Source organism: Spinacia oleracea, chromosome 5 (genome assembly GCF_020520425.1).
Source record: "Spinacia oleracea cultivar Varoflay chromosome 5, BTI_SOV_V1, whole genome shotgun sequence".
In the NCBI taxonomy this organism is placed as follows: domain Eukaryota; kingdom Viridiplantae; phylum Streptophyta; class Magnoliopsida; order Caryophyllales; family Amaranthaceae; genus Spinacia; species Spinacia oleracea.
The window spans coordinates 8805174-8828189 of record NC_079491.1 but is presented as its reverse complement, the minus strand read 5'-3'; the positions used below and the strand labels follow the sequence as shown (position 1 = coordinate 8828189).

The 23016-nt window shown below is 35.3% G+C and overlaps 1 protein-coding gene and 1 pseudogene across 1 annotated transcript; one reads left to right on the top strand and one right to left on the bottom strand.

Moving 5' to 3' along the window:
* Window position 1: 1 nt before the first annotated feature.
* Window positions 2–14145, bottom strand: LOC110794483 (uncharacterized; annotated as a pseudogene).
* Window positions 14146–19330: 5185 nt separating this feature from the next.
* Window positions 19331–21168, top strand: LOC110794484 (uncharacterized). The gene is made up of 3 exons (XM_021999466.2): window positions 19331–19581; window positions 19701–19767; window positions 19914–21168. The coding sequence occupies exons 1-3, from the start codon at window positions 19513–19515 to the stop codon at window positions 20864–20866; spliced, it is 1089 nt and encodes a 362-aa protein (XP_021855158.2). The 5' UTR covers window positions 19331–19512; the 3' UTR covers window positions 20867–21168.
* Window positions 21169–23016: the final 1848 nt, after the last annotated feature.

The window sequence follows — 23016 nt, the reverse complement described above, 5'->3', positions numbered from 1 at the left end:
AGAAAGTGAAGACCTATTTGATTGTAGTGTGTTTCATTAATCAATATTTATAGGGGTTACAACTGTAGTCCTAATTATAATCCGATTAGGAACTAACCTAATATGTCATAATCTATTTAAACATATTATTTAATCCTACTTCTAAGAGGAAAATATATTGCTATCAACATTGCAAAAATTTCCACGAAAATTACTTTTTAAACTCATCATTAATACTAATAGTTAAATAACTACACAAAGGGCTGTGATGGATCTCATTCTCCCCGCTTCATCTAAAGCACAGACATTCATATGAACATGAACTAAATAAGGAAGAGTTTACCAGTGAGGATAGAATAGATCTCACAGGGTGCAATAATCCCTCAACATTTGCCTAGACAGATCAACCGATCCGCTTCTTTCGTAGATCAAGTGCAAATTGTACGCCGCTTCTCTCAGAAGGTCACAATAGCCGGATTTTAGACCTTTTGTGGGATCTTTCATAAGTTCTGGTAAGGGACAGTCCTCTTGGGGAATTGCGAGGACCTTCTCGTAGTAAGTAGTTGCTAATGTGACAAGTCCTACGTGGTGGTATGCACGAGCTACATTATACAGTGCTTCCTGAAAACATGCTCGACTTTGATTAGTACTATATTATCAGTTTATCACATAACTAATATAGGTGACATTCAAGATTGTGTACACATATTAAAGGGTGGTTATTCTATTGGTATTACAAACTGATAAACATATTGCATTGGTATGATATATATGGAATAAAAACTGACAAACTGTTAAGGGGTCGGATAATAAGGAATGAAAAGAGTACTACAGAGCAACTCAGCTCTAAACTTAGGGGGGGAGAAGAGCTAGTTATTTGGAAAGGTCATATATATACACATATTCATGTCTAAATCAATGGTTTGTAGACTTGTAGTGATCACTCGTGTCAAATATGGACTAAAAGTGTTCATCTTAGGTTTTGTTAATGTCCATGACGTGTTCAGGTGATTCTCTCAAGACTTGCCAAAGACTGTCTGTTTCAGTAACATAAGACAGGAATTATGTTTTTTTCTTACTGCATCTCATTTTAGTTGTTACAATTTGACTTCACTCAATTTTGACCATAAATTTGTAAGGAAATATAAGAACTTAAAATGTAAACATAACATTATTTAATGCATCTAATATTATGAGATGAGGGAGTAGGAATTAGGATGGTATAACGAACAGACATATTCAGGCAACTGTGTAAATGATGTAAGACTATAGACTTCCATAGCTTTGGATCGTTAGATTTTGGTCTCACCATGAAGGAGGTTCTATACTTTTGTGGCAAGACAGACTACACCAAGATTTCCCACAATAATACTTTCACAGTTTCACCTCAATATGCAGTTTACCAAAATACAATATCTAACAGAAGAATGACTATGTACCATGAGTAAGGGAATGATCAGATAGAGGAAAGTGGTCGTATTCAACTCAACATATCTTCGCATGCATAAAAAAGCTCACCAGGCTAATTTCAGAAAGCCGCAAATTGTTGTAAAGGAAAGTCAAGCCTTGTGCAACACACTGATGCTTGTTTTGAAGTCTATGTCCAAGGGATAAATTCACCAAGGCCGTCCCTGCGAAGGAAGAATCATCAGTTGAATGGAGAAAATCAGCATTCACATGAATCAGGTTCAAATTCAATTACATAAAACGTACCGACACAGAGATTGGTGAGTGGGGAATCTGGCTTCCAAGTATTCCCTCGCAGCTACTTGGTGTTGACTGGTCATTGTAAACTGATTTCCAGAAATAATCATGGGTGGCACCAAATTCTTCTGTTCAACTCGCATATGATGCACAGATGCAGGAAACTTATTATGCTTTGAGAGCCGATTCTCTAATCTAAAGCCAGATGAAAAACAATAATAAGATGGAAAATAAAATTGCACACGAATTATGCACAAATGTTAACCAGTTTCAACATTCAACAAAAAAATAGATACAGGCGGAACAGTACAATTAACTTAGGAGTTGAGGCTGCCTGGACTTTTCACCTTCTCCCATCACTCTAAAAATAATAATGATAATAATAACAATAATAATGAGAAACAGCAAACCGAGAAGCCTCCCCTTCTAGTGCGGGCAAAAAAAAGAAGACTGCATACCCCCCCCCCCCCCCGATAGTAAAGTAAAATGATATCTAAGCAAGAGGATAAAATGTTCCGTAAGATTAAAAAAAAAGTCCACCATATTTGGCCGAGGGACTGGAATTTCTCCTTTTTCATGACAAGGTGAAGAGAAGAGTTGCATTTTGGGTTGAACACTTACGAGCACCTAGGGACTGGAATTTCTCCTTTTTCTCAGCAGGCAATAAGTTATTTTCAATGTGAGCTTTATAAGTTCTAAGGCCTCAGTATACCTTCTTAAAGATGTCAATGCTGTGCATAACTAACACAACACAGAGATGATTAGTTCAGGCAAACAAGTGGAGCAATAGAACTAAACATACAATAAACTTCACAATATAGAAAAAAGTGATGGAGAAAAGAACTCATTACATGAACAGCCAATCAACGGATCAACTTGGAAAATGAGAACTAGCCATTATAAGTATCACGATATCTATCCAAATACATAAAAGTGAAGTTTTAGGGAACATAGAGCGCCAACTAGGCATGCCATGTCAAAATTAAAGTTTACAAACATATAAACAGAGTTTAGTTCTTTAGAAGTACAAATATAGAGTATAGGATGAACAAAATAGAGTTTAATTTACATTAAAATGCTAGAACATTTGCAATACCTAAATTAAGCACAAGTTTTGCTACATAATATATAAAGTTATAACTTTTGTACCATTCAAAACAGCTCGATTTGTAATAATACGACATACTAATAAAAAAGAAATCAGTAAAGCATACACGTCAGAACATCAAATTATACAAATTAAACTGATTATCATTCTGTTTTCCTTTTTATGGTGTCCATTGCACACTTTTGACAATCAATATCTTTATTTAGGTAATATAAAGAGCAAAGAAAAGTTGATATATAGAAAGTACATATTGAAACAACTCTAACAAGATCCATAACTATATTTCCTTGTAATTATGGGACAGAGGAAGACATTGGGATTAGGAGAGAAGCCTGCAAAATGCATATTAAAGGGGTTGCTAATTCTACCCTACGAAATAAGCTGGTATGTGTCAATGAAACCCAAAGTCAATTAACTAACTATCAGTAACTCACTAACTGCCCGTAGATTGTATTTCCTAATATGTCTAAATCAGGCATTGTGAGAGCAGTAAAATCAATGATGTAGAGCGAGAAAGGCGTATTCAGACAGATGAAGTATACAACATCCTAGAAAGTACTGAAGAAAATGAAGTTTAGCAAGTGTGTAGGCTAGTAGCACTGGTATCAAAACAAAATAAAAAATATAACTTAGTCAAACAGTCACGAACTCACGATATAAAGACTGACATCTGAAATGAGGTTATAATGTTCCTCGTCCTTGAAGAGATCGGGAAATGGAGGCTCCTTCAGTGGTTGTTGCTGAACACATCCCAAACAAAAGTGTAATGAGTAATTAAAAAAACAGAATTTCTCACCAAGAGAGATTTAAGTTCCAAGGTGAAATTCATTTTTACCGGAACTTCATCTCCTGAATCATTACTTTCCAAATCATGTCCAGCAGCCATAGCAGCAGATATCTTCTTTTCTTTAGATGTTGCCCTCTTTTTAAGCAACTTTGCAGCCTTATTAGCTTTCAACCTGTAATTCGACCATAGAAGAAAGAGCAGTTCATTTTTCCTTTTCATACAAATAATAATTTTCTGAGGGCCTACACCAATTAATCTGTATTCACAAACTTCAACTTTGAAGACATTGCAGGAAACTACCAAACACGTAGTATAGAGAGCACAAATACCGAATAAGTATATATACATCACTGCCACTGTGCCACAGATGCAGGGGGGGGGGGGGGAATAAAAATAAGAATCATGTTCTACAATCCTATATAAAGCTACAGGGTTCAATTACCCAAACAGAAAATTGTAGGTGAATAGTAGCAGAAAACAATCTGTCAGTGTAAACACACTGATGACGTAAAAATGTTTAAGCAGAACATAAACATAAAATATGAATATAATATTGTTATGGAAGTGTAAATCCTCATATTCACCAGAGTTGAAGAGAATATTTCCAGTATGATTCAGAGCAATGGATGCACTACTTACAACTCATTTTTGGGAGCTGGTCTTCTAAAATTACCCCAAGACAGAATCAGTTTGATTCTCACCAAGAACTTTAACTCTCTCAGATAGGTCATTCATTGAGAGTTTTTTCCTCTGTTTTGCCTAAAACACATTGAAAAGAGGCCAACATAGTTTATAAAAATAATGTGATGTGGTTATGCGTATCGGTAGATAGTGTGACAACAATAGTCATAGCATCCGGCAAATACAAAGATAGATATAAGGTACTCTGCTATGCCGAAAGTTATGCATAACCAATAAAGAGGTTACAACAAGTCTGTATTTAGTTATTTACCGGCTGAGTGTAAAGAAACCTGAAGCAAAATCATGGCCCTGATAAAAAAGAAAATGGAAGTGAAAGTTGCTTGAGATCTCTTAGTTGCTGGTAGCCTGGTATAAGTAATGGGTAATTGTCTAGGATTCCATAAAAAACTCACATGAACAAACAAACAATGCACACAAAAACACAGCCACAAGGGTAAATGTACATATAATTGTATGTTCATATATGGACTGATCAAGACAGCTCCTAGTTAAATGAGTCCAACCTAAATACAATCCTAGTCAACGTATCTCATCAGGAATTGAGAGCCCAAATTTCCCTAACCTATTGGACAAGACAAAAGATTCACAACCCCTGTTCTCGTTTCCCTCATTCCCTCTTCTAATGAACACCAATTAACTACCATCGATCTTGGTATCACTAAATCAAGAGGATCACACAGCAAGCAGCATCCCTACTTTTAACCTCCCTTCTCTCCCTTGCTCCTTTCTCTTTTATCCTAAAACTAAACAACCTAACCAAGTTTTGTGAATGCAAACAAAACCAGCAGTTTCATAGAAGAACTATCAAGCATACTTACGGCAAGGGGTATATTATTCACTAACAACAGTAGCAACAATCTATGACAAGGTATTATTCGGTAACTGAAGCACAGCCAGAATTCAGGAAATGGCGGCAAGGAAAGGAAGGCCATAGGAAAGGATTGATATCACAAAACAATCTTATTTTTTGAATTTTAACTCAAACACCAAGTGAACAAAAACTTCCTCACAATTCCACACTCACTGCTATGAGTGTTATCTAGGTCTAGACTTTACCATATGTTCATAATCAACATCAATCTGTACAAGGGGGGGAACAAATCGCCGTTCCTCACATTTCTAGTCAACCGTCATCATTTCCTTCTTTTTATGCTTCGTGCTTTTTCATTTAATTTGTCAATATATTATAGTTTTCCAACCACATCCATGTTCAGTAGAAGCACTTAACCAATAAGGCCATCATTAATAAAATTTGCATGATGAAAACTGACTCGAACGAGTGTTTCAGAAAAAATCTGTGTACTAATCCCAAAACCAGTTGGAATAAGATTTTACAGAACTTTACCTTCCCAAGCCCTATGTATTATCCCCACTAAGGGATGGTTGTTCATGTTTAATTAGCATGTCAATAGCAAAGGAAAAGAAAAACAATTTACCATACATAAACATGGAAAGACAAATCAGCTCACAGCATTTTATTACTAGCCTATTAGAGTATTAGGTGTAGAACTTTCCTCAAAAATATACACAATTTCCACATAGATGCATGTGTCATGCAACTATGCAAGTATGTTAGCATACTGATATACATGCATGATTGACCACAGGTGTGGATACAAGCAAGTGCACACTTGAGTGTCTAGTTGTATGGTTGCATGAACAAGAGATGAAACTTCCAGAAACTACTATTTCAGAGAAAAGTACCTTCGGATGCATCGAATGAATCGTTAGTGATTCATGGACAATGGGGTAGATCACTTCAACAAAGGCCTCAAGCATCCCTTTAGTTCTATAAATATGAGATAATTTCAACTTTACTTTCACCTTAAGCCACCAAGGTTCTGATCTATCTGCATGCATGTCCTCTGATAACACTGGAAAAAGGGAATTATTTCACATGAGAGGATGTCACCTAACTCTGATCCCCAAAATTTTCATCAGGAAAAGCAGTGCAACATGCTGGTACATCACTACCTGGGTTAGGTGGAGGCGAAAGCAATTCAACCGCTTCTTCTTCTCTGTTTTCCTCGAGGAGAAGAGAAGCCAGAGTTAAACAAGCATCAATATCATCTTCACTTGCTTGTAATCCTGAAATGAGAGACTAGTTACTAACAAGCAATATATTCCAGTTGCAAATATCACAACATAAGACACTCTTAGCTAAAACAGAATTCCACATTAGACATAGCAGTCTCAATGGTGGATATTGCAACCAATGCCGTAGAATCTTAGATACAAGGCAATGTCTAACAAATTGAGACTTTTAAACTTGTAACTCTACAATACAATCAAAACTGATAAGCAAGCTGTCCCTAAATATTGACTGCATTTGACTTGGATCATCTTTAAAGAAATTAAGTTAAAATGCCATAACTAATTCCACTATTCAAATTTTACATTTCTGCCATGTCACACTCAAGGTAACATAGAAACTCAACGCTTAATTACAAAATTTAGAAATTGGCATATTAGTTTTAGGATGGCTAAGAATATAAATCTACCGTGTCAAAATTGAAATGGTATAGGCGCAATATTAGTTAATAACATTTCATGAAAAAATAAGAGCCTGTCCTGCAAGGGGGAGATGGGGTTGAAATACTTAAGGCATTGTTGTAGAGGGAAACAAGGACTGAATCTGATCCCAAAGAAGAAGAAAACTAGTACAAGTGTAGAAAATATCTTGTGTGACGCTCATTGAGACTTACCAGTGATCACCTCAAAAAAAGTGGTTAGTCCAGTACTCCAATTCAAAGATCAACCACTCAAGAGGTTACAGTTACTCCGTGAATTTGACGTACAGTTTGTACTTTGTAGGTTTCAAATCTTGTCTATGGTCGCAAGTAATGTAGATGGACTTGTGCCTGTAGGAACCTAATATCGCGGTCCATAGGCTCAAAAACCATTAAAATTGAGTGACAATGCTAGAACTGGATTGATTGCGATCTTTACAATGCGGTCATTGTTGCCTAGTCACTGTAAGCTTCAAACTAAGTTCCGGGTTTTCCTTAGGTCTAGTCAATAACAGCTCAAAAACATTTTGAACTGACGCAGATATTCATTAGGGCATAATGCATGTAGTTTAGTGTAAATCTTAAAATATTTCATTTGTAATTTCTTTTTCAATCAGTGTTTTGGATAGTTCTAGACTTACAGTAATGAAGGGGGAAAAAATATCACTCATCACCATTACAAATTAAATTAGGTGGGTATGAATAGTTTTGCGTTTTTTACTCCTGAAATTATGATTGTGAACATTTTTGTACTAATGAATTGCTCATAGAGTTCCAAACTTGGTGCTAACTTGATTGATTTGGTGAATTCTGATTGTTTCTCCATCATCCTATTCAATAAGGTCGAAGTTGAAGGTAAGACTGCGTCTCTCTTTCAGATTTAAAAGACTAATTTGTTAAGGTGGTGGCAAGATTGTCAAGTTGAAGGTTGACATACTTTCTGATAGAACTGAAGCTGACTCGACATGAGAAACCTACCTGAAATCAAGAATAACCCAACCTGATAAAACCTGAGAAATTGGTCAACTCGAAATTGAACCAAACCCAACCATTTACCAAACACCCAAAAATTCAGTATTATTGGATACAAAAATCTAAATCGCACCTAACCAAGAAGAACCGAAACTCTATTCAACTTAACCTATTATTGACGTAACCCACCTATTACTGACCAAACCCAAGAAAATCCCAAACCTGATCCAAGCCGGTCCTATCATTGACCTAAGCCGCTAAAAATCTGAAACTTACATGAGTTTCATTGATCCGACACCAATAGAAACTAAAAGCTCGATTCAACTCAAGCTGTTATTAGCTATTTAGCTCTGCTCTACGAAAAAAAATAAACTCGGTTTAACCCAACTATTATCGACAAGATCAGAGGAAATCCTGGCACCTAATTCATCCCAACTTGTTTCAAACGATTCAAACATTGACTCAAATATGACACGGTTATTGAAACCGAGTTCCAAAATCTCAAATTAATCTAACAAAGAAATTAGGGTTGATTAGATTTGCACTAATGACAGTGTGTAATACGATTAGCTCAATTCGACTCAAGTTGTGAAACAGATTGGTCCAGTTCTTAAAACTAGGCACTATATTGATTAAATTCATGCCTACAAGGCTATAAGCTTAAAGATATGTAGGAAAAGAGTTTCAGAAAAGTTGCAAACCTTTGTAAAAGAACTGGATAGCTGAAGCAGCCTTTTTCAATACCGAGTAGCAGTGAGCGATTTTCAAACTTACTGGTTCCTAACAAAATGAAACGCAATAATCTTGGAAAAGCTAAAGTATAGAATTAGCCAAGCAAATTATAAAAAATAAAATTTCGCATCTCATGTAGCTCTCGAGGATTTCGTAATAAGGTACAACTCCAACATTGTTTTGGCACTTTAAAGATAATGACACAAACTTGCTTTACCTTTAAACAGCCTTTTGTATGTTTCATTTCCCATTATCAACATTCAAAGCTCGTTGAACTTTGAGTCTTTGGCCCCTCCTAAATCTTGATCCACTGGACTACAAGCACAAGTCCCTCCATTATTTGCTACTTATCTAAGTGCATAATACAACCTATTAATTTCTTACGTTTATAATACTTCGATTAGGCTACGACGTCATAAAATACAAAACACATGGCCCACTTACCCTCAAGAAACTCATGGGAATATACTACTTACTATAATCAACTAAGCATACATCATTACTCCAATACCCTCTAACCAGTCTCTCACTCAAGTTGGGGCAGGATTGCAGGAAACCAGATGTATCATGTATGTATAGCTCAAAGCCTATATCACTGAGAGTCTTCAGTTCACCTCAAGTACCCATCTTGGACCCTCGACACTCTAATATAGTTATGGGCTCTTACCCTTTTTTTTTTTTTTGGCTCTTACACTTCATTTTGAACTAAAAACATTGAGACTTCTCATTAAAATAGCTAAGTTTGACATTTGGCACATAAATAAGAACTAGGTATTGGCCCGAGGATGTCCCAAGTTATTGCAGATAATATAAGATTAATGGTTTGAAGAAAACTAAAATTAATTTAACTGACAAAATTGTTGACATATTTTTAAATTTTCGATGAGCTGAAGATATAACGGTTTGATGAGATCATGAGAACTAAAATTAATTTAACTGATCTGCATAGTTTTCCATTGTTTCGATGCATTTTAATTTTTCTTGTATTTGTAAAATAAATGATTTCATAGGTTATGGGTTCAAATCTTGTCAGAGACTTTTTTTAAAAAAAATGTGAAGAGATAATTGTAGTAGACACTGCATGACATGACATGGAGCAACACGTGTTGGACGGCATGACTTGCCATTGAGTTTTAATAATATTATAAATTATAAATATAATAACACAACTAAGCCGGCTAGCACAAGCAAAATAAAAGAAGAAAATTTTAGACAGCGATGACGGTAAACTCCGGGGATAGTAGTAAGTAATCATACATTTTTTTAGACACAGCCCTCTAACATCAGGTAGTACTTCAATGCCATCTTGTGTTGGTGCAGATTCACAAATGAGTTTGCCACTGCCATTGTATAGACCATCTGCTGTTCCGCATTTTCCCTTTGCAGAAGAGTGAAACAAATCTGTACACCATTGGAAGGATTTAGTGGGAAAATAATCCAATAATATCATTTAAATCATTACGTAAGATCTCCAAGTCATGAAATAAGCATGATTTATTGGAAACTTGTGTCTCCGTGAAATGCAATCTCTAGAAAAAAAAAAGTTGCCCACACAAGAGCTACATAAGAAGCTTAGAGTGAAATAGATAGGTAACTGATAAAAGGATTCTCCTGTCTTGAAAATGGAGTAATGGACCCTTCTTCTTTTCCACCATTGTGTATTTGGGTTTCACTGGAGAACAGATATGAAATTCAAAGGCTCAACACCTCAACATAAGGAACTTCAACAGTGTGGAGAACTGGAGATCCTAAACATTCCACAAAAGGCCGTACTCCTCTGAATATATGCACATTGTGTGTGATTTTCTAAAATCGAAAGCAGAAAAGGAATACTACAATCCAACACTCAAAAGAATCGGCAACATCAGGTCATCTGCCAGTTGGAGCCTCTTATCATGTCACTAGAGAGGAAACAAGATAAGCATGGACTGCGGACACATGTGCACGATGCTCATTGTACATATGTAAAGAACAAGGGATATGTTAATTTTAATCTTGTAACGACATAAGAAAACTATCTCGTGTTCAACTATCATAAAGTCTTGTTCTTTCAAATATGCACGTGTTCTTTTGGTGCACGGTGAACATTGTACACATGTGTCCGTGATCTAATCTGCGGGATGTAGAATGACGGTAATTGGACAACGATCTTGTGACTGGAAACTGTGTAGAGAAATGAGCAATAAATTCTAAAAGGAAGAATAGGGAAAGATTGCTGCCAGCCAAGATACTAGTGACCCATAACCTGAACTTCCCCTGATTAATAACTCATTTTAGATTAAAGTAAGATCATAAGAGAGAGAAAAATAGAAAAAGTAGAATATACGACGTTTCTCCAATTCAATTCAAGTATCTCTATTATAAGCTAACTCTTGAGGACTTGGTGTCCCTTTTTGAAATTTCTATTATACCCTTATTAAGGTTTAAAAAAAAATTAAATGGAAAAAAAACATCATGTATCTTTGGAAAGATCATTTCAAACCAAAAATAAATAAATCATCTACACAATTATTTATCTTTTCAGTTTTTCATATTAAATGGCATGCACGCATCATACGCATAAACACTAGTTACAAGTAACCCAAGTGATACGTTAGAAGTAGTGGTGGATTCGTGAATTTTAACTGGGGTCAAAGGAAAAATAAAAGAATGTCCTGTCAGGATAATCTATAACAAGGAAGTCTACTCAATGAAATAACAGCAAAATAAAGTAAAACAGAAAATCAGCAACCATCTTCAACTACTTCGTATTTAGAAGTGGCTCATGACGCTATAATTCTTGATTTTTGCATACTCCGTATTAAAAAACCAAAATAGTTCAACAATAGACCATCCATCTCTGATCCAAATATCCAATAGTTGATTACCAATTTACCATATAACCACTGAAAAAATACATTGTAAGTGTCAGTGTGTCACTAATATTTAGAAGCCTTTAAAGATCTTCCTTGCAATAAAATGTACTTTTTAAAAAAAAATTAAAAAAAAATATATATCCTTGCTCAGCAATGACTTTGTTTATTTGAGGACACTTGCAATACCAAAGTGGCAAAATTTCCTATGGAGAACTTCTGTTTTATACCGTTATTTTCAGCTTTCTTATTCTAGTCTACTAACTACTAAGACGCGCAGCATTTGAAACAATCAAATTATTGGTTCATCCATAGGATTCACCATTATAAATTCTAATACAACAGAACTTCCAAAATTTTAAAAAATCGGGTCAGATAAGACACTCCTTGGCAATTGGCACATTGAGTCCATCAATCCCTAAAACCCAAGTAGTCAAATTGTGAAAAGAACCAAGTAGGGAATCTGCGATCAAATACATAGTTCAGAACAGGAATTCCCCAAGAAAGTAACTATTAATTCTCTCCCACCACATACACCTAAAAGTAGCCCAAAAGGATTAAGCCAGTAAATATTATCCATCTCTGAAACAAAATACTTCCCTCATAGGTGTTCAAGGGTCCAAGACTCAATGGCTCAATGACAATCCAAAAGGAGTCCTCCAGAGTTATTCGTTAAAAGTGTGCAATGAAGAGAATCAAAGGCACACTACAGCTGTACAGCATACATATCAGAGAAGAACGCACTAGTAGATCTTTAGACGTAGCTAAGCATTCAAGCAGCCAGAAAGCAGATACACCTATGTTCATAACCTAATGCTTGCAGTATTTATAAATAAACATACCTCTGCTTTCTCCATATTCCCAAGATGAGCATGGCAAATTCCTTCTTTTACTCTCAGACATAAAGGAAACTCTTCCACTAAACGACAGTCCTTCTTTGCATGCTCAATGTGCTGAAGAGCTTTAGTATATGAATTGCTTTCTACGAAGAATAAAGCCAACGTATCAACCACAGTTAGATCAGCGTCAGAAGGATGCTTGATAAGGTAGCCCTCCAAGATTATAATAGCGCGTTCTAACTGGCCAGATCTCTTGTACAACTGCAAAAGAAAGCAAGTTAAGAAGATACCATCTTCGACAAAATAAGGGGTCGTTTGGTTCATAAAACTGGAATGGAATGGTATGGAGATCCATACCTAGGAGGCTAGGAGGAAAGAATTCTAAACCCCATACAAATATAAAGGCGCTTGGTTTAGAAATGGAATGGATTCAATGTCCAATATGTATGGTTTGGTTCACTCTTTTGAAATTGATTTTTTATCCTCATTATATTTACCATCTTATTTCCTTGGACTTATTTCAATACTCCTTATTTATTTAACAAAAAATCTGATAATTACTTTTAAAAAAATCAATTACATCACCATAATAAGTTAAATATAATAAGAAAACTATAAAAGTAAAGTTAAGTATGATTCAAACCCTTTACAAAAGAGATTTTACAGTCAAGTATAATATAATTCAGAAAAGTTCTTCTGTCTAAAATCACCTATAATATTTTGTTGTAAAGTGAAAACATGAGACGCGTAAAATGAAAAAAAATACTCCCTCCGTTTTCTTTTATGTACCCACTTTCCAAAGAGGTGGTTGTTTGTTCTACCAATGTCAACTTTATTCTACTTTTGCCAAAAAAAAGTACCAACTTACCCTTTCCCCATAATAATTACACTTTTTCATCATCTCTCTCCTACTTTACCACTATTACCATTAATTAATTACATCTCCCTAACTTTTTCCACCTTTTTCTTACCCCCACTCACCAGTCCTCAAACACAAGAGTCTATAGTAAATGGGTACAAGAACAAAAATTGAGGGAGTATCATTTTTTAGGTGAAAATTTGACGAAACCTACTACATTAAGGCTTATGACTTACTCTTACAAGTTACAATAACAAGGTGCAATCAAAACATTCAATTTTCCAAATTGAAATATGAAGACATCAAAATTGAATTAAACATATCTTCTCAAGTTCATTCTAAATGAAGAATGTGAAATTGGGAATTCAAACTAGCTAAGTATGAGTTAATAGTTGGGAGATGATGGGGGTTGGAATAGTGTAGCTACGTCCAGCTTTTTTCTCCCATATTTCTCCTCACCACCAAGCACCATTGTCCCTCTCACTCATACAACTTACCACCACTTATTCAATTTCATAAACGAAGAACACGTAGTCGGTAGCTTGGGACAAATTTGAGAAGCTGGGTATGTAAGTTGTTGGTAGCTTGGTACAAATTTGAAAAGGGTATGTATGTTGTTGCAAACTTGTGATTAATATGAGTAGTAAAGTTGATATTAAAATGAGAATGCTAGTTAGTAATAGTTTGGTTCAATGCAATGATTTACACAAGCATGGATCATCACATAATTCAACCCATAATCTTTTGTGTACTTCTTGGCTTCATGGGAGCTCTTTAAGACCTTTTGGAATGCACTAAGCAGCCTACTAAATGACTTATCACTCCAGTGTCCACTAACCTTAAGGTCTAAGAGAGTCAAAATGAAATTTTAGCCTTGAAAAGGTTTTACAACCTGAAATAGGTATTTTTATGCATCTTTCATCAATCTATGAAATTTATAAGGAATCACAGCATTGTCTCTAATTCTCTATCCTCTTCATCTCTATCGTTCAAATTCTCCGGCACTAAATTTGTAAAACAACTCTCCAAAACGGTCATCTCCTCCAATATGAGAGAACCTTCATCATTAAACCCATCACCTTCCTCCTCGTACATTTCCATGTCTCCCATGTAAAGGTATTGTTCTTCTCCATGGAATATCCATGGATTGTAGTCGGACTCTATTCCTACTCGGAAAAGATGAGCATGTATTGTCTCCCAATCATGGTCAAATTAAATTTGACACTTCAAACAAGGACACCTCTCATTAGCCCCAAGAATTAGAGACTGTGTCCTTGAAAGCAAATAGAAAGTATTGAACTAATGCGCTTTTTAACATACACAGGGTAACATCATTTCGGGAAGTTAGTTGTAGCCTACAGCTCCCTTGGGCATCCAACTCCTACCACTGTACATGCTATCTAATCACATAACAACAGTAATAAGCACCTTATACCGACAAAATTACAAATTTCTGAATTCCACTTTATGATCTGTTTGCTTCAAAAGTACTGAACTAATGCGCTTTTTAACATACACACGGTAGAATCAAGCTTTAGCGTGAATCTAAGTACTTAGAAAAAAGCATACTATTTCCCAAAATTCATCCAACAATCAGTAAACTAAGGTAAATATCATGAATTTATTCACAAATCAGAATAGCATTCCAAAGGCAGTTCATCATAATGTATTTATTTACAATACATGCGATTTCAAATCATAAACAAACAAATAATGTCAAAAAAAATCGACCAAATTCCAGCAAAAAAACGCAAAAAATAAAAAAAATTGAGCAAATAAAACTAGAAATAATCAAACAAGATCGATGATACCAGTAATTTGCAATTGGGCTAAATTTCAAATGCACTCGCGCAATTTTGATGATACGACACCAGAAGCTTTTGATGATACCAATAGCTACGAACCAAAGCAGCGAAGCAATTCGGCCAAATAATTTAGGGTTTATTGGATAATAATGTAAGAATTTCGGGGGATTAGAGCATTGAAATTGAAAGTTCAGGAGAAAGAGCGCGAAAATGAGCAGCGGATTAGGAAGGAGAACGATGTTTGGAGTCAGTTGAAGTTTCGACTGTCGAGCAGTGCGGCACTGAAGCTGGGTTGCTAGTGCTACTGGCTGTCTTTCTTCAGTTTTTCTTAACAACGGAGTAGTTTTTGGCCCGCCCAAAGCATTGGCATTGGGTAAAGAACTGATCCGATTTAACTGATTTTTAACAAAAAGTGAAGTGATCTGGAAAAAAAAAATCTCACGTTAAATTCGCATAAATAAAATGACCTCGCACAACTATATTATCCGATTATACGCAACATGTAACCGATCGATAACCCGATTTGACAGCCCTTGCTTGTATGCCAGGCTTTAGGTCGGACCGCTTGCAACAGGTCAGTTGGGTTAGAAATTCTAAATGTGGTCCAAATCCACGTGTCTTCTGGTGTGAGGGCATGTCGTGTCTAAGCCTAAAATTAGTAAATTTAGTGTGATTTATTGTACTTTTTAAAAAATATACAGCCAACGACTTCGTGGGCAGGCCAGGCTTTTTGTGTCGCGTCTTGGGTTGGGTCGGCCCACAATCATCTTTAGGTTTGGGTAGGGCAATTTGTTTTAATTAAGGGAGTGTTTGGTTTGGGGTAAATGTTTTCTTGAAAATTGATTTTTCCCTTTTTCAAGTATATGTTGTTTATTTTGACAAACAGTTAAATCAGCAAAACAATGTCCGGCGATAGAAAATGACTTGAACATTTTCTGTTTTAAAGGAAGAGAAATTGTTCTCCCTCCTTACTCCCCTCTTCTCTCTTCTCTCTTCCCCATCAACCCTCGCCCATCTAGTCCCATTTTCCTTTCCTCTGTGAATTTCATTGTGAGAAACCTAAAAAAGAAAACTAATTTGGATTTTTGTTTTTCTTTGAAAAATATTTTACATGAAAATTAATTTTCGCTGGAAATGTTTTCCGCAAAACCAAATAGAGCCTACATATAAGACGTTGATTACACACACAAAAATTTATATTTATATATCACTTTTTTTAAATGTACATATACTATAACAACCATTAAGAATTATATTTCCAGTGATTTACTAGGGTGTTAAACAAAAGCTCTACCCAATTTGCTAAAAGAAATAAAGTTATTATAAATGGGATATGTTTGCAATGAAATCATATGTATAAAGATTCCAATTTCAACAATGACGGTAATGGCGTGGTTCTCCCAAAATTGGGTACTAAATAAATTCTTTTTTTCCCTGTCAATAAAAAATACTACTCCCTCCATTCCTTTATGTTGTTCCCATAAGGAATGTTGGGGGTTTTTTAAGAAAACTGAATCTTTATTTGTATTGGGATATGAGTAATGATTGGGTGTAAGAATAATGATTATGTGTAAGAGATTATATATTTAAAATAAAGGAAGGAGAGAGAAAATATTAAAGAAATAAGATAAATAGGAGATATTTTATTATTAACAACAACAAAAAAACCAGTTTAATTCAAACCAAAAAAATCAAGAAAAATCAAACCAAAACATTCAACAAACAATCAATAATTCGACCAAATCAACAATCAAGATTTCGAACAAAAAAACCAAGATTAAATTTGAACAAAAAACCAAAATTAAATTCGAACAAAAAAACCAGATTTGAAATCAACAAATCAACAAACAAAACAAACAATCAAGAAAATTTGACATAAATAAACCCAAAATTTCGGTACAATGAACCCAGAAGTTCGACATAAATAAACCCAGATGAAAATTACACCCAAAATTCATCCCAAAATTCAACCCAGAAATTCTAGATTTATTCAACCCAAAATTAAACCCAGAAATTTGACCAAAACAACCCAAAAATTCGAGAAAATCAACCCAAAATTTCGCCCAAATCAACCCAAAAATTCGAATTAATCAACCTAGAAATTCGACAAGCAATTCAACCAAAATTAACCCAGAAATTCGACAACAACCAGCCCAAAAATTCGACCAAAATCAACCCAAAAATCCAACCACAATCAACCCACAAAATTCGACCAAAATCAACCAAAAAAATTTGACAAAAATCCGACCACAATCAACCCAAAAAATCAACAAAATTCGACCAAAATCAACCAAAAAAATTCGACATAAATCAACCAAAAAACCCGACCAAAATCAACCCAAAAATTCAATAAAAATTAACCAAGAAATTCGTCAAAATATCGAAATCAGCCATCTCAAAATTAATTCGAGAAAATTAAACCCAGACATTCGACTAAAAAACAGAAAATTAAACCTTGAAATTCGAGAAAATTATACCCAAAATCAACCACCAAATTTAACCAAATTTAACCCAAAAAATCAGCCAAAATAACGACCAAAATCAACCCAAATTTTCGACAAAAATCACCCAAAAATTCGACAAAAACACGCACAAAAATAAATTAATACTCACTTGATCCTTAGTATCACTCACGATTTTGAGGATTTAGAGGTCAAATTCGGCCATGAAAACTCTAGATCTAGAGTTTTTATGGTCGAATTTCACGATCTAAAGCCATAATACATGCGGCGGAGGTTTGGTTGCAGTGGTAGCAGTGATCTCGTTTTTAGATCTGAAGAATGGAGAGTTGTTTTGGAGGAGAGAGAGTGAAAAGTTGAGAGGAGGAGAGAAACGGATGAAGAGAGAATGAAGAGAGAGACTGAGAGATAAGAAAATGAAGAGAGAGTGAAGAGAGAGAGTAAGAAAATGAAGAGAGAGAGAGACATCCGAAAGAGGTGAGAGGAGTGAAAGAGACGGGTAGTGGGTGGGGTTATGGGGGGTGGGAAAATAATTAAATAAGGGTGGTGGGGAAAAAGAGGGTGGAAAAAGGGTAGAATCTTAGGGTTTTTTGGTAAATAATGGGGAATCTTAGGGTAAATTGGTAAAAAAATCATAGCTAAAAATAGTAAAGATTCAGCATGAGTACAACAAAAAGAAATGCCAAAAAAGGAAATGGGAACAACAAAAAGGAATGGAGGGAGTACTTGGTAGAAAACAAGTTAAGATAAATTCTCCCTTATTTCCTTAAAGAAATGAATGTCCCATTTCCTAAATCAACGACTAATAATATATGCATTGAGGAGGAAATAGAATATTGAGATAAAATTATTGGCATCCTTCATCAAGTTATATTCTTATTTTTAAACCATTCTATTTGTATAAGGAGTAATATTGTTTCAAGGCAAACACTACAAAAATAATATTTTTTTCATTGAGTTCTTTGACACTCATATATACATGCATGTTATAAAACATATATTAGTGTGGATGCCCATTATACCTTTATCTTATACTACGTATGATATATGTATGTGTATATATTATGCCTATTCAATAACTGACTGTTTTTAGGTTCTCTCTTTCTCTTTCCCTCTCTCCCTTTTCTCCCTAATTTCCCAATAATGCAAAATAAATGCTATGTCACATTTTATAATTATAGTCCTTTAAGATAATGTTAACTCGATATTTCAATAGAAAAAAAATTCAAAATGTGATATTATGTTATATGTAGTGCAAATTTTCATTGGTATAATTTTCCTTTTAAATTTTGTTTTTATTTTTTATTTTTATCATTTTATCTCATTCACTGAATATGGTATTTCCTATATAAATTTATTATATTTCTCAACTTAACAGATATTTATAAATTACACTTTTCGTATCTTTCCGTATCTTTGATAATTATAAATTATAACTTTTGAGTTGTTTTTGTTTTTTGTGGATAAAAAGACACATGACAACGTACAACTTTATCGCTAATTAATGTAAAAATAAGATTGTGTAATAACTGGCCAATCATTCACCATTTTTCTTTGACAACTAAATGTCATTAACCATTAGCTAATTGTTGTTTCGAACTCCATCTCATATTTCATTTCCCTTTTATTTTTCCTCTAGTTTTGGTGGAATAAATTCAACCTTGCAAAATGCAAATCAAATCCACTTAGATTTTGTAGAGGAAATCCACAAAGATTCTCACAAATTAAACATTTATTTACATTTTGTCCTCAATCCAATTTACCCACAAAATAAAAAAGACTCAGAATTATGATTTCCCAAAAATACCCTTCAACCCAATAGTTACCTTGGGGACCAAGCACAACTAACACCATTCACAGAAGTCAAACCCCCATATCAACATACGACGTCGTTCACCCCAATCAACCCATCAAAACTGTAAAAACACCCTATTTAACCACAAAGGGTGAGCAGTAAATACAGATAAAACCGAGGGTATAATGGGAATAAAAGATATTATATATATGGTTGAAAGAATTTGCAAACGAGTAAGAAAAAACTCAAAAAGGGTAGCGAGAGGAGCAGAGCAGTTTCCGTTATCCATTCTCTCTCTTCACCAATACATTTTTCCATCAGATATTTTTTTAATTTTCTTCGTCGTCAAAAAATAAAATCGGAAATTAGGGTTTTTGATTTCAATCAAATTCGAGGTTTATCTTCAACCATGGTGTCTGATTCAATCATCAATGCATCGATTCCCAATGTTTCTAAGGATTTCGGCAAGAAGAAGAGGGTAATTAATTACTATTTTTTTTTATCTCTTCAATTTGAATTTTTATTTTTCGGTTTATGTTTTCGATTGCATGTAATTGGTTTGATTTTGGTCTGACAATGGAGTTTTTGATTTAACAGGCGAATAGGTCGGCGAAATTGAAGCAGTGTAAGCTTGATGCTCGCCGTGAACAGTGGCTTTCGCAAGGTGCTGCATTCATTTTTTTATTTTATTTTTATTTTTTGATTTTGTACAATTTCTGTATTTTTCTTTTATATGTTAGTTATCGGTTAGTGTTTGATGTTTATCTTGTATTGATTGGCTGATTGATTTTGTGATTTTCGTTTCAATAGTTAAGAATAAGAATTGCAAGGAGGAAATGAATGTTCCTGTTGTTGTTTCATCTGGTGGTGGTGGTGGTGGTCAATTCAATGGGCCGGTGATTGAAACTCGAAAGAAGGTGGCCAAATGCTGTAATGATTTAAAAGTGCAAAGCCCGAGAGTGGAGGAGATCAACCACCATGACAGTGACTCTGAATCGTCCCCGTCAAATAGCCCGACAAGTAGCATTTCTAGGGAGAATGATTCAGGGACTACTTATACTGGTAGCAGCAGCAGCAGTACTTCTAGCTTCAGTAGCCGTGGTGGGTGCTTTTCGGGGAGCATTTCAGAAGAAGAGGATGGTAATGGTGATGAGGATGAGGATGATGGGTGTTTGGATGATTGGGAGGCTGCTGCAGATGCTTTGGTAGGTGCTCCCGATGCTAATCAGGGTCATTATCAGAATGCTAATCTTTTCCCTGAGCGAGAAACCACAGTTGGGTTGAGTTCTGGAGCTCAGCATCCCAGCTGTGAGAATGTGGATGCCCAAGTGGAGATATTGAAGAGCGACAGGGTTGGAATTTTGGGCAGGGGTAGCGAGAATGGCAGAGCTTGGAGGCCGGATGATGCTTTTAGGCCTCAGAGTTTACCTAATTTGGAGAAACAGCGGAGTTTTCCATCTGGTGCAGAGAGGCTTCAAGGGTTTACAAACCCTTGGGGTCGTAATACGACTCCTCGTGTGCCTACATCGTGCCCTATATGCTGTGAGGATTTGGACTTGACAGACTCAAGTTTTCTCCCTTGTCCTTGCGGGTTCCATTTGTGCCTTTTTTGTCACAAGCGGATCCTTGAGGCGGATGCCCGTTGTCCTGGATGCAGGAAGGAGTATGCTTCAGAACCACTAGAGAAGGAGGCCAGTGTGTCCGGTGGTAGTCTAACAATTCGTTTGGCTCGCTCTTGTAGCATGTCATGTTCAAGGGTTTAGGAGATGAAGTTGTCTTTTTCTTTTTGGGCTCAGCTTATGTATGGTGGAACTCTCTCAGTTTTTACTTTGTGATGTCTATCAGTGTTTTGTTCTTCTAGCCTGATTCTAGTTCGTAGATGTGGGTATAAAAGCTTGTGGTTTTAAGCACCGAGTTATTGAGCTGGCTTGAATATAGAGAGTTTGGTCCTAATCTGTGTGGTGCTTTTGCTGATTGTAGAGGAAATGGATGCTAGTATGTGAATAGATAAGTGGGTACAGAAATTGAATACATTAAAGTTCATTACAATCTTGTCTATTCTCTATTTGTTTTTGCCTTTTATGTTAGCAACATACTATTTGATCCATGTTTTGATGTTAGCTACTTATTTCTTTACGCGCCGGAGAGAATATGATCCCTGTTCCATCTCACCGGGAGAGAATTTGATGTCCGTTTCATCACATCAGGAAGTTGAGATCCTTCTCTACGGCCTAGTACGTTTACTTCTCAATTTGCTGATTTCCTTCTCTGTATTTCATTTTATTTTGTTTCTGAAGTATTTTATTTACTCCTTTTCACACTATTTGTGTTTATTTTTGTGAAGGCTTGTTCCAATACTCCAACTAGTTGAATATAGAAATGGTATATGCACATAACATGTGGGAAGATGTATTTTTTTTCCTTTTTCCCCACGAGTGTTCTGGTATCTTCAAAATCACGAGTCAAAAGTACAACTTATATTTCTTATCAAAAAAACAAAGAAAAAAGAAAAAAAACAAAGTACAACTTATGTACTTCGTTGGAAGCTGTGTGCTATTCTTAGGGACAACTGCCCTTGCCATTCTTTCAGTAAATAATGATTTGTATCCACAGTGAACATGTTGAGGCATATCAAATTTGATTACATGACCTGAAAGGGATGGTGTTTTTATTGTTTAATGCTTTACTATGAACTATGAAGTAGTGATTTGACCTGTGAACAGCTAGGATAACTTGTTAAGACCATGAACCTTCCATCTTAAAAAGTTGTCATAGAATGAGCTTTTTCTCGTGCTTGTCATATCAAATTTGATAACATGACTTATTATTTAACTTCAATACTCATTTTTTGCGTTATATTACCTTCTCGATTAGATGTTTTCTAGAGAAACTTAAGTGGAGCTTCCTGGAAATATTCTATCAGCTTGAAGAAGATTGCATCTGTTTGGAAAAATTCAGAACCCTTATATCTAGATGGCCTGTTGCTCTTGCTCATAAAACAGGGACGAGAAAAAAAACTGATACGTATTGTGAAAATTTCCTGCCTGTGGCTGTAACTACACAATGATGAATGATCACTGCTATGTTGCAAAGTCAGTATGTCAATTAAAAATTGAGTGCCTATTGTGTGCCAAGCAGGATCATGTACACTTTTACTCTGCTATTGATGATGGCTTCTCATTGACGGTTACTACATCAGACTGCTATTGTGCAGCACTAATTTTAAGGAAGGCGGAGAGCATGACATTTGTAAATCTGTGAATAGGTGTATGGGGTTAATGGAGACTGCTATTGTGCAGCACTAATTTTAAGGAAGGTGTATGGGTGTTAACAAAGCCTTAATCCCAAAATGTTTTGGGGTCGGCTAACATGAATCGTCGTAGGAAAGCAGAGATCATATCTTAAAAAAAAAAAATCAAGATAGTCAGTACTTAAATCTGGCAATAGGTGAATGGAGTAGATGGAATTTGAAGGTGTTACTTCTGGTTTTATTGAACTTAAGGATTGGAGAAGATAAATTTGTTGTCCTGGCTTTTTATTGTCTATTGTCAGTGATTTTGCTTTAGGTTCTTAACATGCAAGGTCAATGATGTTAGTCATAATATAGTGAGAACTCTGAAAAAGAGAAGTTTGGCTTATGAATCTTGAGGATGAAATTATGAATCTAGGAGCTGTAAGGAAGGATCAATCACAAAGCCTATGGCCATTCATCTGAGTTTTCTCATATAAATTATCATGGAATTTGTCTGATTTTATTTTTCCCGGGCTATTTGTTATTATTACTAATTTACTGCTATTAGTAATTTTTTTTAATCATCATCATTAATTCCTGCAGTTTGACTGTTTGGTTTGGTATGGAGGTTGATCCTTGGTTTTGAAGAAATTGTTTCAGTTATTATTGATCCATTACTTA